This window comes from Rutilus rutilus (assembly GCF_951802725.1).
Source record: "Rutilus rutilus genome assembly, chromosome: 5".
Taxonomy (NCBI): domain Eukaryota; kingdom Metazoa; phylum Chordata; class Actinopteri; order Cypriniformes; family Leuciscidae; genus Rutilus; species Rutilus rutilus.
This window is the reverse complement of record NC_140213.1, coordinates 27,888,908-27,900,923: the sequence shown is the minus strand read 5'-3', so window position 1 is coordinate 27,900,923 and position 12,016 is coordinate 27,888,908. Positions and strand designations below refer to the sequence as shown.

The 12,016-nt window shown below is 41.5% G+C and overlaps 1 protein-coding gene across 1 annotated transcript in view; it reads left to right on the top strand.

Moving 5' to 3' along the window:
- The window catches only part of unc13c (unc-13 homolog C (C. elegans)), a 404,470-nt gene that overhangs the window by 207,642 nt on the left and 184,812 nt on the right, over positions 1-12,016 (top strand). Inside the window, exons 21-22 of the mRNA XM_084408974.1 lie at positions 2,765-2,908; positions 9,847-9,924. Of these exons, the coding sequence (XP_084265100.1) occupies positions 2,765-2,908; positions 9,847-9,924 (222 nt within the window). The remainder of the gene's footprint in view (positions 1-2,764; positions 2,909-9,846; positions 9,925-12,016) is intronic.

Below are 12,016 nucleotides of genomic sequence, written 5' to 3'. Positions count from 1 at the left end.
CCGTTACCATCTAAACGTCACATTAACGCTAAATGCTGCATTTCTCTTTTGCTTGTATGCTGCCTTCAAAGCGCTCCTGTGAATTTCCTATTACTATTTGAATTATGATTCGTCAGAATAAAATGAAAGCACAGGATGAGTTTATTTCATTATCCTCTTTTTTGACATACCAAACAAAGACGGGACACTTTTTAGTGCAACAACAAAAAAAAGTGCAAAGGATATGCTTTGGGTATATGATTAATTCTTGATTTTTTGTCTTAATCATTCTTATTCTGTCCTTTTAATAATGAGAAATGTAGCCTGTCACAACCTTTTAAATGAGTATTTTCTGGCAAGCTGTTTGCTGTTATTCATAATCAGTACACAAATGCATGTAGACTTAACTTAAATATAATCAATATCAGCTGCCATGTTTCTTATTTGACACTTCAATCTGAAGTCATGGCTCAACTAGTAAAAACAATACTGTACCCAGCTAACTGGAGAACGTCCTCAAAACCTTGGCAAACTTTCTCTCTAAGTTATGAACAAATGTTCTTCTAGTAATGTTAATAGAATGTTTGTTCAAATTATTCAATAATGTTCTCAAAACGTTAGCACATAAAACATTGTTTATACATCGTTAAGGTTTCAGTTGGACATTCGTCCAAAGTTTTTACTCGTTTCAGAGTACATTCAAAATGAACATTCCCATAATGTTTGCAAAATGATTAAATGTTCCCCTAACATTCTTACAACCAATAAACAACGTTTTTAAAACATTTGAACATTCAGAAATAACGTTTTCATAACTTAACAGGAATGTTAGCAAAATGTCTTGGACAATTTTGTTAGCTGGGTAGTGGCATTCATGTTCATCTCATAAATCCAGTCATTCTGACACAAGTTGAAGGCATTTGAACAAGTTTATAACAATTTAAATTCAATATGCTCTCTCTTTGGATAGGAGATATTATTCTCTTGAATGGCATTTGCGCTGAGAATTTATTACGCAATGTGTTTTTCTCATAGCACAGACGTAAACACGATGAATGGAATCTGACGTGCTGGTTAACTGGTAAATTGAAAGCATTAGGCTGATTAGTGTTTGTGAAATAAACCGAACAAATGCTTCTGATTGGACTGATGTAAATATGAGCTGCTGTTACTGTAAGGCTGTACAAAAACACACATTTATCCTGCTCAATGTAAGTTCCCCTCACTGACGAAAACAAATCACCGGCATGATTGGTTTCATATGCTAATTTCTTTCACCTGAAACTGGTTGTGGTGAAAACACAAACCATTTAGTGCTGTTAATATTGGCCTGCACATTATCCACTGCTGTGATGAACGGCCACATTATTATATGTGATATGTGACACTGACAAATATAATTACACATGAGCATTTTCAGATGCAGATTAGTGTTGCAGAGCAATGAAAACAGTGTTAATTTTTTTTTTTTTTTTCCTCCTACTGTTAACAGCAGAGCCGGAGTTTATTTATAGGCAGTGCTAGTGCTAAGATTACATGCTAACTGTGTTTAGATGTTTAGCTGCACTCGGGTTCAAGTCTTGTGAGATTCAGCTCTACATTAAGATGCTAATGGAGCAGCACTTTGAGTTAATTGTCTAATGATTATTAGGCTTGTGCTCGTTGGCAGAACCCCCTGGAGAATAAGGGCAGAAGTGCAGGTTAATTGTGTCATAGGTTATGTTGGCAGGCATTCCCAAAGGCTCTGAATCATACCCGAGCTGTCTTCTTAAAAACATCTTCAGTGCTTGCTGGCAGCATCTTCTCATCACAAACCAATATCATTCCTTGATATTTAATTATAGATTCTTCAGTTCAGCATATTGGTTGTAGGTAGAACCAATATTGAATAGTTCACCCCAAACAAGTCTCCTTTCACTTTCACAACCGTTCAAAAGTTTGAGGTTGGTAAGATTTTTTACTATTTAAAAAAAAGGACCAAGACAGAGTAAAAAAATACCGTAAAAACAGACATATTGTAAAATATTATTGCAATTTAAAATAACTGTTTTCTATTTTGTAATATATTTTATAATGTAATTTTTGATCCAAAGCTGAATTTTCAGTATCATTACTCCAGTCTTTAGGGTCACATGATCATTCTAATATGCTGATTTGCTGCTCAAGAAACATTTCTGATTATTATCAATGTTTAAAACAGTTGTGCTGCTTCATATTTTTGTGAAAACACTGATAGATTTTTTCAGGATTCTTTGATGAATAGAAAGTTCAAAAGAACAGTATTTATTTGAAGTAGAAAACTTTACATTATACATGCTTTCATTGTCACTTTTGATAATTCTTTTCAAAATAAAAGTATTATTATTATTATGAAGTATTACATTCTTACTGACACCAAACTTTTTAACTGTACTGTATATTGTATGGAAAAGAGCATAAAAAAGAAAAAAGAAAAGAGCATAATGACATTATGGTGAATTAAAGCTGACAGGATTTAGATTTTTGTGCGATATATTCTTTAAACAAAGAAAAAAAGAAAAAAAAAAAAATAATGAAGCCCTTCTGGGGTTCTTGAATCACTATATCATTGAAGAACCATATTAAAACTTTATGGAAAGTTAGAATCAGGCTGTAAAACATTTTCTTTTATTTCTTCTATTATGTAGTAAATGCTGAAATGAAGGGAAACAGAAACAGATATAATTGCTATAAAAAAATATGCCATCCTCTGTATTGTGTGGCGGACATAATCATTAATGTTTTGATTTTTGTGTTATCATTACAGTTCCAGCAGACATCAGAACATGCTCTCTTCTCTTGCTCGGTGGTGGATGTGTTCACGCAGTTAAACCAAAGCTTTGAGATCATTAAGAAGCTGGAGTGTCCGAACCCTCAAGCTCTCGCTCACTTCATGCGCAGATTTGCAAAGGTAAGACAACATCAGATTATAAAGTATGTCCTTTGAGGCTGTACATTGGTGATTTTGCATGTTGCTGTGATGTAAAACGAAGTAAAAACCGCCTTAAATGCGGTAAAATCATAGCTGCATAGTCTCGGTGGCAGTATAATAAAAGACACCAATCAAAAACAATAATCACTTACACAACAAAAAAAAAAAAACCCGGTTCTTCCGCCAAGCAGTATTACACTAACTGTAGGTTGTCATATGGTTGCCTGGCAGCTGAGAGCATAAAATGATGAATAGAACAAATGATGGAGAAAAGCTTTGAAACTAGGCATAAATCCAGAATTTTTTAGGGTGTGTTTTTGCACCATTACTTGATTTTCTTTAAATGTCAAGTAGTATGTGCAGTAATTTTTGCCCCACTAGTATCACCAAAAGGAATTGTGAATATTAGTTAGGATTATCAAATGAATAGAGCAATATTTTACACTTTTAGGGGAAACCTACAGTACCTTTTAAAAACATTTCTGATCATTATCAATGTTGAATATAGTTGTGCTGTGCTGTCTCATATTTTTGTGGAAACCGTGATTCTTTGATGAATAGAAAGTTCAAATTTGGAATAGAAGTTTTATTCGAAATATATATTTATAACTTTATAAATGCAGTGTGTGTGCATATGTGAGGTTCAGGTATACTCTGTCACAAAAACGGCAATATCCAAAATCCCCCAAATTTACGCAAATATGCAAATACTGACAAGCCCGCTGGCAGTATAAAATGCATGTGCGCGACAATTGCGTCAGAATCACGACTGAACGCTAGCACAGCTGATCAAACAGCGAGCACGGCGGCTAACGTAATGTCTCGTTCCCGCCTCTCAGGGAACCGAAGTTACAATAGTAACCGGAGACGTTCCCTTTCAAGGTGGTAACTCAACATTACGTCATCTATGACGTATATGGGAACTGTATAAAATCCCGCCGTGAGAGCAGTGAAGATAAGCCCTGAACGGGGTCAATCACACACACACACAAGCAAGACAGTTCTAGCCAATAGCCGCATTGCTAAGATTACTCGCATCTGATAGGCGGAACTAGACAAGAGACATCTGTTCCTACCCTAACAACATTTGCATATCTTAATACAATGAATGCGAAAGCTGCACTGAATAGGGCAGACACAACACAATAAGCACTCGAGCATGAGAGTTAAACACAGAGTAAACACAGAGTCGACGGCGTTTGCGGTGACAACTGCATAACCTTATAAACCATAACACAGAGTTAGCAGCCCTAGTAACTACTGCATAGATGGTTATAACAGTTCACAATACAAGAATAAAACTTATCTCACCGGAAGTACATGTGACGCTACAGAGGGTACATCCAGCTTGTAAAAACTGGCGAATGTGTTCTGGGAGACCAGCCAGCAGCAGACATAATCTTGGATAGACATACCTCTAGACCAAGCCCATGAGGAAGCAATTGCCCTCGTAGAATGAGCTCTGATGTTGAGGGGACAGTTTTCCCTGTGGCATTCGTAAGCCAACACAATAGCGTCCACAATCCAGCGAGAAAGTCTCTGTTTTGAAACAGCACGTTCCTTATTACATCCACCAAAGCACACGAACAGCTGGTCCGACTGACGAAAGGCGACCGAGCGATCCACATAACTTACATCCGCAAAGCCTTAACAGGGCAAACAGCGCTCTGAGCATCAGCGAGGCTGACAGCTCAGCAGATAAGGCGGGCAGGGAAACAACATGTGTTTTAAATGGTGTATTGAGTGACTTAGGAACGTAACCTGGTCTCGGCCGGAGAGTGACATTACAGTCGCCAGGTCCGAAACAGATGCATTATCATTCACCGAAAACGCGTGTTTGAACGTCTCCAGTACGCTTCGCCGAGGCGAGAGCAAGAAGCAAGGCTCCTTAACCGCAATCGAAGCTAAGGCTCGAACGGTGGTAGAGATAGAGCCCTCAGAACTAGAGATAGATCCCACGGCGGCACGGAGGGCGGCCGTGAAGGACACAATATCCTCGTTCCCCTGAGAAAACTGATTGCCAGAACGTGCTTACCGATCGATTGCCCGTCAGCCGGGAAACGAAAAGCAGCAATAGCGGCTACACACACCTTCAACGTGGATGGCAAACTCCCGCAATCCATTCTGTGCTGTAGAAAGCGCAAACCATCCAACACAGAACAGGTCCCCGGGTCAAAAAGATTAAGCGCAGCCGAGATTCGAACTCGGGTCTCTGGCGCGAAATTCTCAGATTACACCACTGAGCCACAGAAGGGGTTTTTAGTAGGCGCGTGCGCCTCCGTAAGTGTGCTCAGCACTCGTGAGTGTCCCCGCAACGGCCACACATGAAGGTTCCACAGCTCGGGGCTGGGGTGCTATGTCGTGCCGTTCGCCTGGGACAGCAGGTCCTTCCTGTGGGGGATTTGCCATGGGGGAGCCACCACTAACTCTCTCAGGTCCCGGGCGAACCCGGGCTGATTCGGCCAGTTCGGGGCCACGAGTATTACTGACGCTCTCTCTCTCTTCATTTTCTAAAAATCAATGTCATGAAAGTTCTTTGGTGTTTTGTCATATAACATAGTGTTGTATTTGTATTCAATGATTTTGCACAACACCATAGGCAGAATCTTTACCGGAGGGAACGCGTAAAGCCTGGTTTCCGGTCAACACGATGTCAGAGCCTCTCCCGGCAGCGGGGAGTGAGATAGCGAGAAGAACGTCTGACAGTGCGTTCTCGCTTGTGGCAAACAGATCCATTTCCGCCCTCCCGAATCGATCCCAAATCATTTGAACTGATCCTGGGTGAAGCCTCCACTCTCCTTGAGGAATCCCGTTCCTCGAAAGCATGTCCGCTCCACGGTTCAGGCTCCGGGGATGTGTGCCGCTCTTATGGTGTCGGTCCGCCCACAACAGGAGACTCGCTGCCTGTTTGAATAGAGCTCTGGAGCGCACGCCGCCCTGGCGATTTATGAGGCAGGCATGCCCAGGCACACTGCTCCCCAGCCTGAAGTTGACGCGTCCGTCGAGACCACTGTGCGCTGCGTCACTATACCCAAAGGAACTCCTGGGCTGAACATATCCGGGCTGTTCTACGGTCTCAGAGTGCTGACGCAACTGTGAGTGACCGTAATGCGCTTGTGGCCCGAAGACCACGCCCTCGGCGGAACTCGAGTTTAGCCAAAACTGCAGCGGCTGCATATGCAGCAGACCCAGATGGCACTCTGAAGAAGCCACCGCCATCAGTCCCAGAAGCCTCTGAAATTCCCTCAGTAAAACAGACCTGCCCGGTCTGAAACGGCGCAGAGTCGATGAAATTGCCTCTATGCGCTCTTGAGAGAGATGGGCTCGCATCGCCATCGAGTCAAACATACCCCCAGATATGTTATAGTCCGACTCGGTAAAAACACGCTCTTCTGCATTTCACACGCAGTCCCAGCATATCCAATGGCGAAGCCATGTTTCCACGTGACTGGTTAGCACATCTTTTGAGTGGGCTAAAATCAGCCAGTCGTCCAGATAATAAGATGCGCATTCCGCTCGATCTGAGGGGAGAAAGCGCTGCGTTCACACACAATTAGAAAAGGTACGGCTGAACACGCGTTTGTGAAGTGCTCGGTTGATGGGTCTCAGGTCCAGAATCGGACGGAGTCCTCCATCCTTCTTTGGCACCAGGAAGTAGCGGCTGTAGAATCCGCTCTCCTGCTCGCTCGGAGGGACACGCTCTATCGCTCCTTTCTCGAGCAGACTGAGAACTTCCTTTCTCAGAACAGGAAGGTTTTGGGGCAAAGTCAGTGACAGGACCACGCCATTGAAGCGGGGAGGTATGCGTTTGAACTGGAGAGAATATCCGTGCTGAATTATTCCCAGTATCCACGTTGAAACGCCCGGGATAGCCCTCCATGTGTCCAGGAAGTGACACAGCGGACGCGTTAGCTCTACGACCACCGTCGCCACTGATGGCGTGTTTTGACCGGAGCCCCGACCCCGCGAGGCTAGAAGCACTGGCGGGAGGGCGGTTCGCGGCGGGAATTGTGTGGTGCTGGCACTCTCGCGCCCTCGAGAGACCATTATAATCATGGGTTGTGGCTCTGCGCTGCTCTGACAAAGGGCGAGTGACACATTATAGTGAGCACGTTAGCTCTATGGCCACTGTAGCCACTGATGGCGTGTTTTGACCGGAGCCCCGCCCCCGCAAGGCTAGAAGCACTGGCGGGAGGGCGGCTCGCGGCGGGCATTGTGGTGCTGGTACTCTCGCGCCCTCGAGAGACCATTATAATCATGGGTTGTGGCTCTGCGCTGCTCTGAGACAGGGCGAGTGACACAGTAATGGGTGCAAGAGGAAGAAAAAGCTCTTTTGTGAATGGATACATGTTTCTATTGTGGAATTCTTCACACAAACAGCATTAAAACACACATAGCAATCGTCGCCCGTAGGAACATGGGGGACATGATGCATTTGAACATGGCGCTTGGGGGCGGGGCCTCCAGCGCGCGCTCTCTTCCTCTTTATCGGTCCGTCGGGAAGACGGCTTGGTAGCCGAGGATGGCGCACTGGCTCTCTCACGGCGCGGGCTCCTCCTCTGACCCTGACGTTTCCTTCCAGGCCCTGGCCACTGCTTGTTTCGGCCGAAACGAGCGTCCGGTTCGGGGCGGGGCGGCACGGCGGGCTGCCTAGTCGCTCCTTGAGCCTGGCGAGGTGCAGAAGAAGAGCGGGACCGCGCAGATGATGATTGGAGTGAGCGACGGGGCATCATGTGGCTCATCGCTTTGGCGTGCTTCTGCGTCTCGGAGAAACGCTAAGTGAGCGACTCCACGGCGTCACCAAAGAGGCTGGAGGGAGTGACTGGAGCGTTTAAGTGCGTCTACCGGTCCGCGTCCTTCAGGTCAGCTAGAGTAAGCCATAGGTGCCTGTTAAGGACGACCATGAGCCCCGTGGAACGGCCGATGGCTTGAGCAGAGCGCTGGGTAGCCATCAGCGTGAGGTCAGTTGCCGCGCGCGGATCCTTGATGACGTCCGCGTGAGCTGCGGAACCTTCCTGCAAAGCTACAGTACTGTGAAAAGTACTGGCACTTGTGTTAAAATGCTGTAAAGTGAGAATGCTTTCAAAAATAAAATCACAAATTGAATTTATTTATGATTTAACTTCTATTAACTAATTCAAATCAATATATGGTGTAACGACCCTTTGCGTTTAAAACAGCTTTTGTCCAGGTACACTTGCGCATAGTTTTTCAGGTAGCTTTGCAGGAAGGTTTCTTCAAGCATCTCGGCTTGGATTTTCTCCCCGCAGTTCTTCTGGATTTGGTCTGTCTTTTTTGCCAGTTTTTTCTGTTTCTTCATGTAATCGCAGACGGACTCGATGATGGTGAGATCAGATCATACCGGCTGTTGTCAGACTCCTTGTGCATACACAAATCTCACTGGATTATTACAATTACTGGCAAAAAGAATGTTTGGAAATGTAAACTGATATTTCCTACTGACACACTACAGCAAAAGATATAAATAACTGATTTAAAACCATTTTTTGGGGGGGGGGACGGGGGGTGGGGGATATTAACATGCCTAAGACTTTTGCACAGTACTATAACTTCCCTTTTTAATGCACAATTTTCCTTACAAATTATATTATCAGCATTACAATGCGAGTAAATGTAGCTGTGTAAAATGTAAGGGATGATGTCACCCTTCTAGAACAATGTGCATTTACGTTTAAATTGTAACATATTTAATGGCATGGAATTACAGTGTAATTCATGTTAGCTCACTATCTTAACCTTTTTCAGTGCATTAGGTGAGGTAAACTGATAATATTAGTGATTCTCATTGATATATCAACCCATTAACCCATCTTGTGTGTGATGCTGAACTATCATATGAGTTTCTAAAGGTTTTTTGAATTCGTTGCACAGTTATGAACATTGATATTTTATGTGCAACAATAGCATGCTCAGGGTCCGTGGCCTTACGGCTAATTTTAAATGTTTGTTTTTTTTACAATATGATTTAAATGGTGATGAGTGTATATATGGATGATATATATTCTTCAATCTTTCTGACAAAGAACAAAAGATAATGTGAATTACAGTATGTACAATGTTCTTTTAATTTATTAATTGTAGTGTACAGTGTTTATTATAAGGGGTAGAATCCGCAACTCAGTACTCACTCACTACTCATGAGTACTTTTAAATAAGCTACTTTTTTACTCTTACTCAAGTAGGTTTTTGGACAAGTACTTTTTACTCTACTCACACTACATTTTTTGGAATGTAATGGTACTTTTACTTGAGTATGTTTTTTCAGTACTCTTTCCATCACTGATACTCTATACTATATACAGTAGTGTATACACATAACAGATTTTATATGACATTTCCAAGAGATTTCAGGCCAGCTTATATATTTTCCTATTGTAAATGTCTCCTGTGAATGCAAATGAACTGAGAGAGAAAAAGAGAGAGATAGAGAGAGAGAGAGAGAGAGAGAGAGAGAGAGAGAGAGAGAGAGAAAGATTGATACCAGCTCTCCACCCACAGGATTGTGGGTAAAGGGTCTTGTAGGAGGCATTGATTACTTCATGCAAACTTGACACGAGAAATCTATTACCGCATCCTGAGAAGAGACATATCATTACTCCCCTCATTTACTTATTTACATATTTATGAATATATTAAGAGTTTTATTCCCTTTCCCCTTCAAATTGCAATAATGTTTCACAATATTTTCTGTTTTTACTGTATTTTTTATCAAACAAATGCAGTCTTAATCAGCATAAGAGACTTCTTTCAGCAACATTTGGAATGGTAGTTTATGTACATTTGTGTTTTAGGTTTGTAAATAATAACAGTACCACATACCCAACTTATTGCTTTCACAAAGTTAAATTGTACTGTTTTTTAATAATATTTAAATCTACATTTTACTCTCTTTCCAGACCATAAACAAAGTTCTTCTCCAGTATGCTGCGATCATCTCAAAAGACTTCAGCAACCATCTGAACAAGGAGAACGTGGTGAGTCTATGAACAGGTTTGCACACACACACTTTCAAAACTGCTTTGTCATAAAATGTCATCGTGTTTTAAAGTCATGACCCTGCAAGTGTCCGAACATGGCTTGATCAGATTACACTGGGGACATTGCCATGGAAACCAACCCGGAGACCATAGTGAGACATTAAATTTGACTTTGGCTGCGTTCTGCATTATGTCTTCGTGAGAGGGCAATATGTAGACGACAAATAAAGAGACAGACCTTCTCGCATCCTCGTCTCCTTCCTCTTTGCTTTTAACTTCCCTTTCTTTGTGTAAAATGACAGTATTCACGGCGCTAACTCAGAGCAGCTTTTGTTCTACCTCTTATTTTTCACAATGTCTTCATGTAATGCTTATAAAAGCTTGGCATGCAGCACGTCTGTGGTGGGAAGAAAGACAGATGTATCTTTTAAGTGCAGTGACAGGACCACAGAGAGAAAATCATGCGGCCGGTAATTAAAGACATATCTCTGTTCTGTCTCGGAGGATAGAGCCGCTCTTCGGGTCTCATTCATCGCTTAATTGACAGCACACTTCATCCTAAGAATATCTACATCTTTAAACGCACCAATGCCCATAAATCAGCTACATCAGAGTTTATATACATTGTCTTAAATTAAATTTACGACTGTGTGAAATCACCAGCTCTTGTCATTGAGTCGATGTTCCCTCATTTCAATTAGCGCAACTGCTTCATATTTTTGTTTCAGAGTTTTACACCTATTTGTCACACGGCTGACATGTGACCTTTAAGGAGTGTGCCAGTGCAGGCAGTAAGAGCCCTTTTTAATTAACTTATAGACTCCTGCACTAATTAAGTAAAATCGTGGGACACTTACACAAGAGTGTTTTGACTGCCGTATCTCTAGGTAATCTGTGTGTCAACACAAATCTGGTCAATGGTTATTTGACATTCACTGTAACAGACACTTTTTACCCAAAGAGCATTGCAATAACACCCTCACCTGGATCAAACCAGGGTCAACTGTTTTGCTCATTTAACACTAGCCAACAGGAACTGATCCTTGTGAGTTAGAGGGTCATCTTAAAGAGTTCTCCATCAACCTGGTCATTGAGTTTAATGTTTTAACATTTTCAATTGCAGATGTAATTTTACACACATGAAATTATGTTCTATTAATACTGTATATTTTGTTATTCTTTTATTCTTAATGCACATTCTAATGCATTAGTTTAATTCGTTTTTTTTTGTTTTGTTTTTCAAAATTATAAAACAATTAAATAATAATAATGAAATAATAGTTACTATTTTATATATACACACTCACAGGCCACTTTATTAGGCACACTTTGCCAGTACTGGTATATCTTAAGTACACCTTGCTTGGACCTTTTGCCTTCAGAACTGCCATAATTCTTTGTGGCATAGATTCAACAAGGTGCTGGAAATTCCTCAGAGATTTTGGTCCATATTGACATGATAACATCACACAGTTGCTGCAGATTTCAGTCTCAACAGACTGTAAAATAGGCACAATGAAATTAGTCACATATTTGAGGTCTAAATAACAAAATTCTCACCTAAAAAAAACTCTTAAAACTACATTTCGTGACACAACAACAGTAGTATTTAAAAAAAAATATGGTTGATTTGCTCGACCGCCATGACAGTGCTAGCGCAACGCAAGCGGAGTGCTACAAATGGTGAAACGTTCAGAGTTCTGTTACTGTGTGAATATAGCACGGCTGGAAAAGGCTCTAAGCCAATCAGATTCAAGAACCAGAAAGAACTGTTGTGTATGTGTGTGTATTTTTAACGAAAACGTATAAACTGTATAATTATATATATATATATATATATAAATATAAATATATAATTATACAGTTTATACGTTTTCGTTAAAAATAATTTTCCTAATGGAGAAAACGAAATACAATGAAAGTAGTTTCAGTTATGACTATTTTTCACTGTTTTGCATCAAATACAATGTGATTTTCGTTGATCGAGATCTGGCAGCAGCAGCACATTTTTGCTCTTGGGCGAGCGATTTGCGGATAGTTTCCCTGTGGTGAAATCCCCCATATGCCGGCAAATCAATGAGAACGCGGG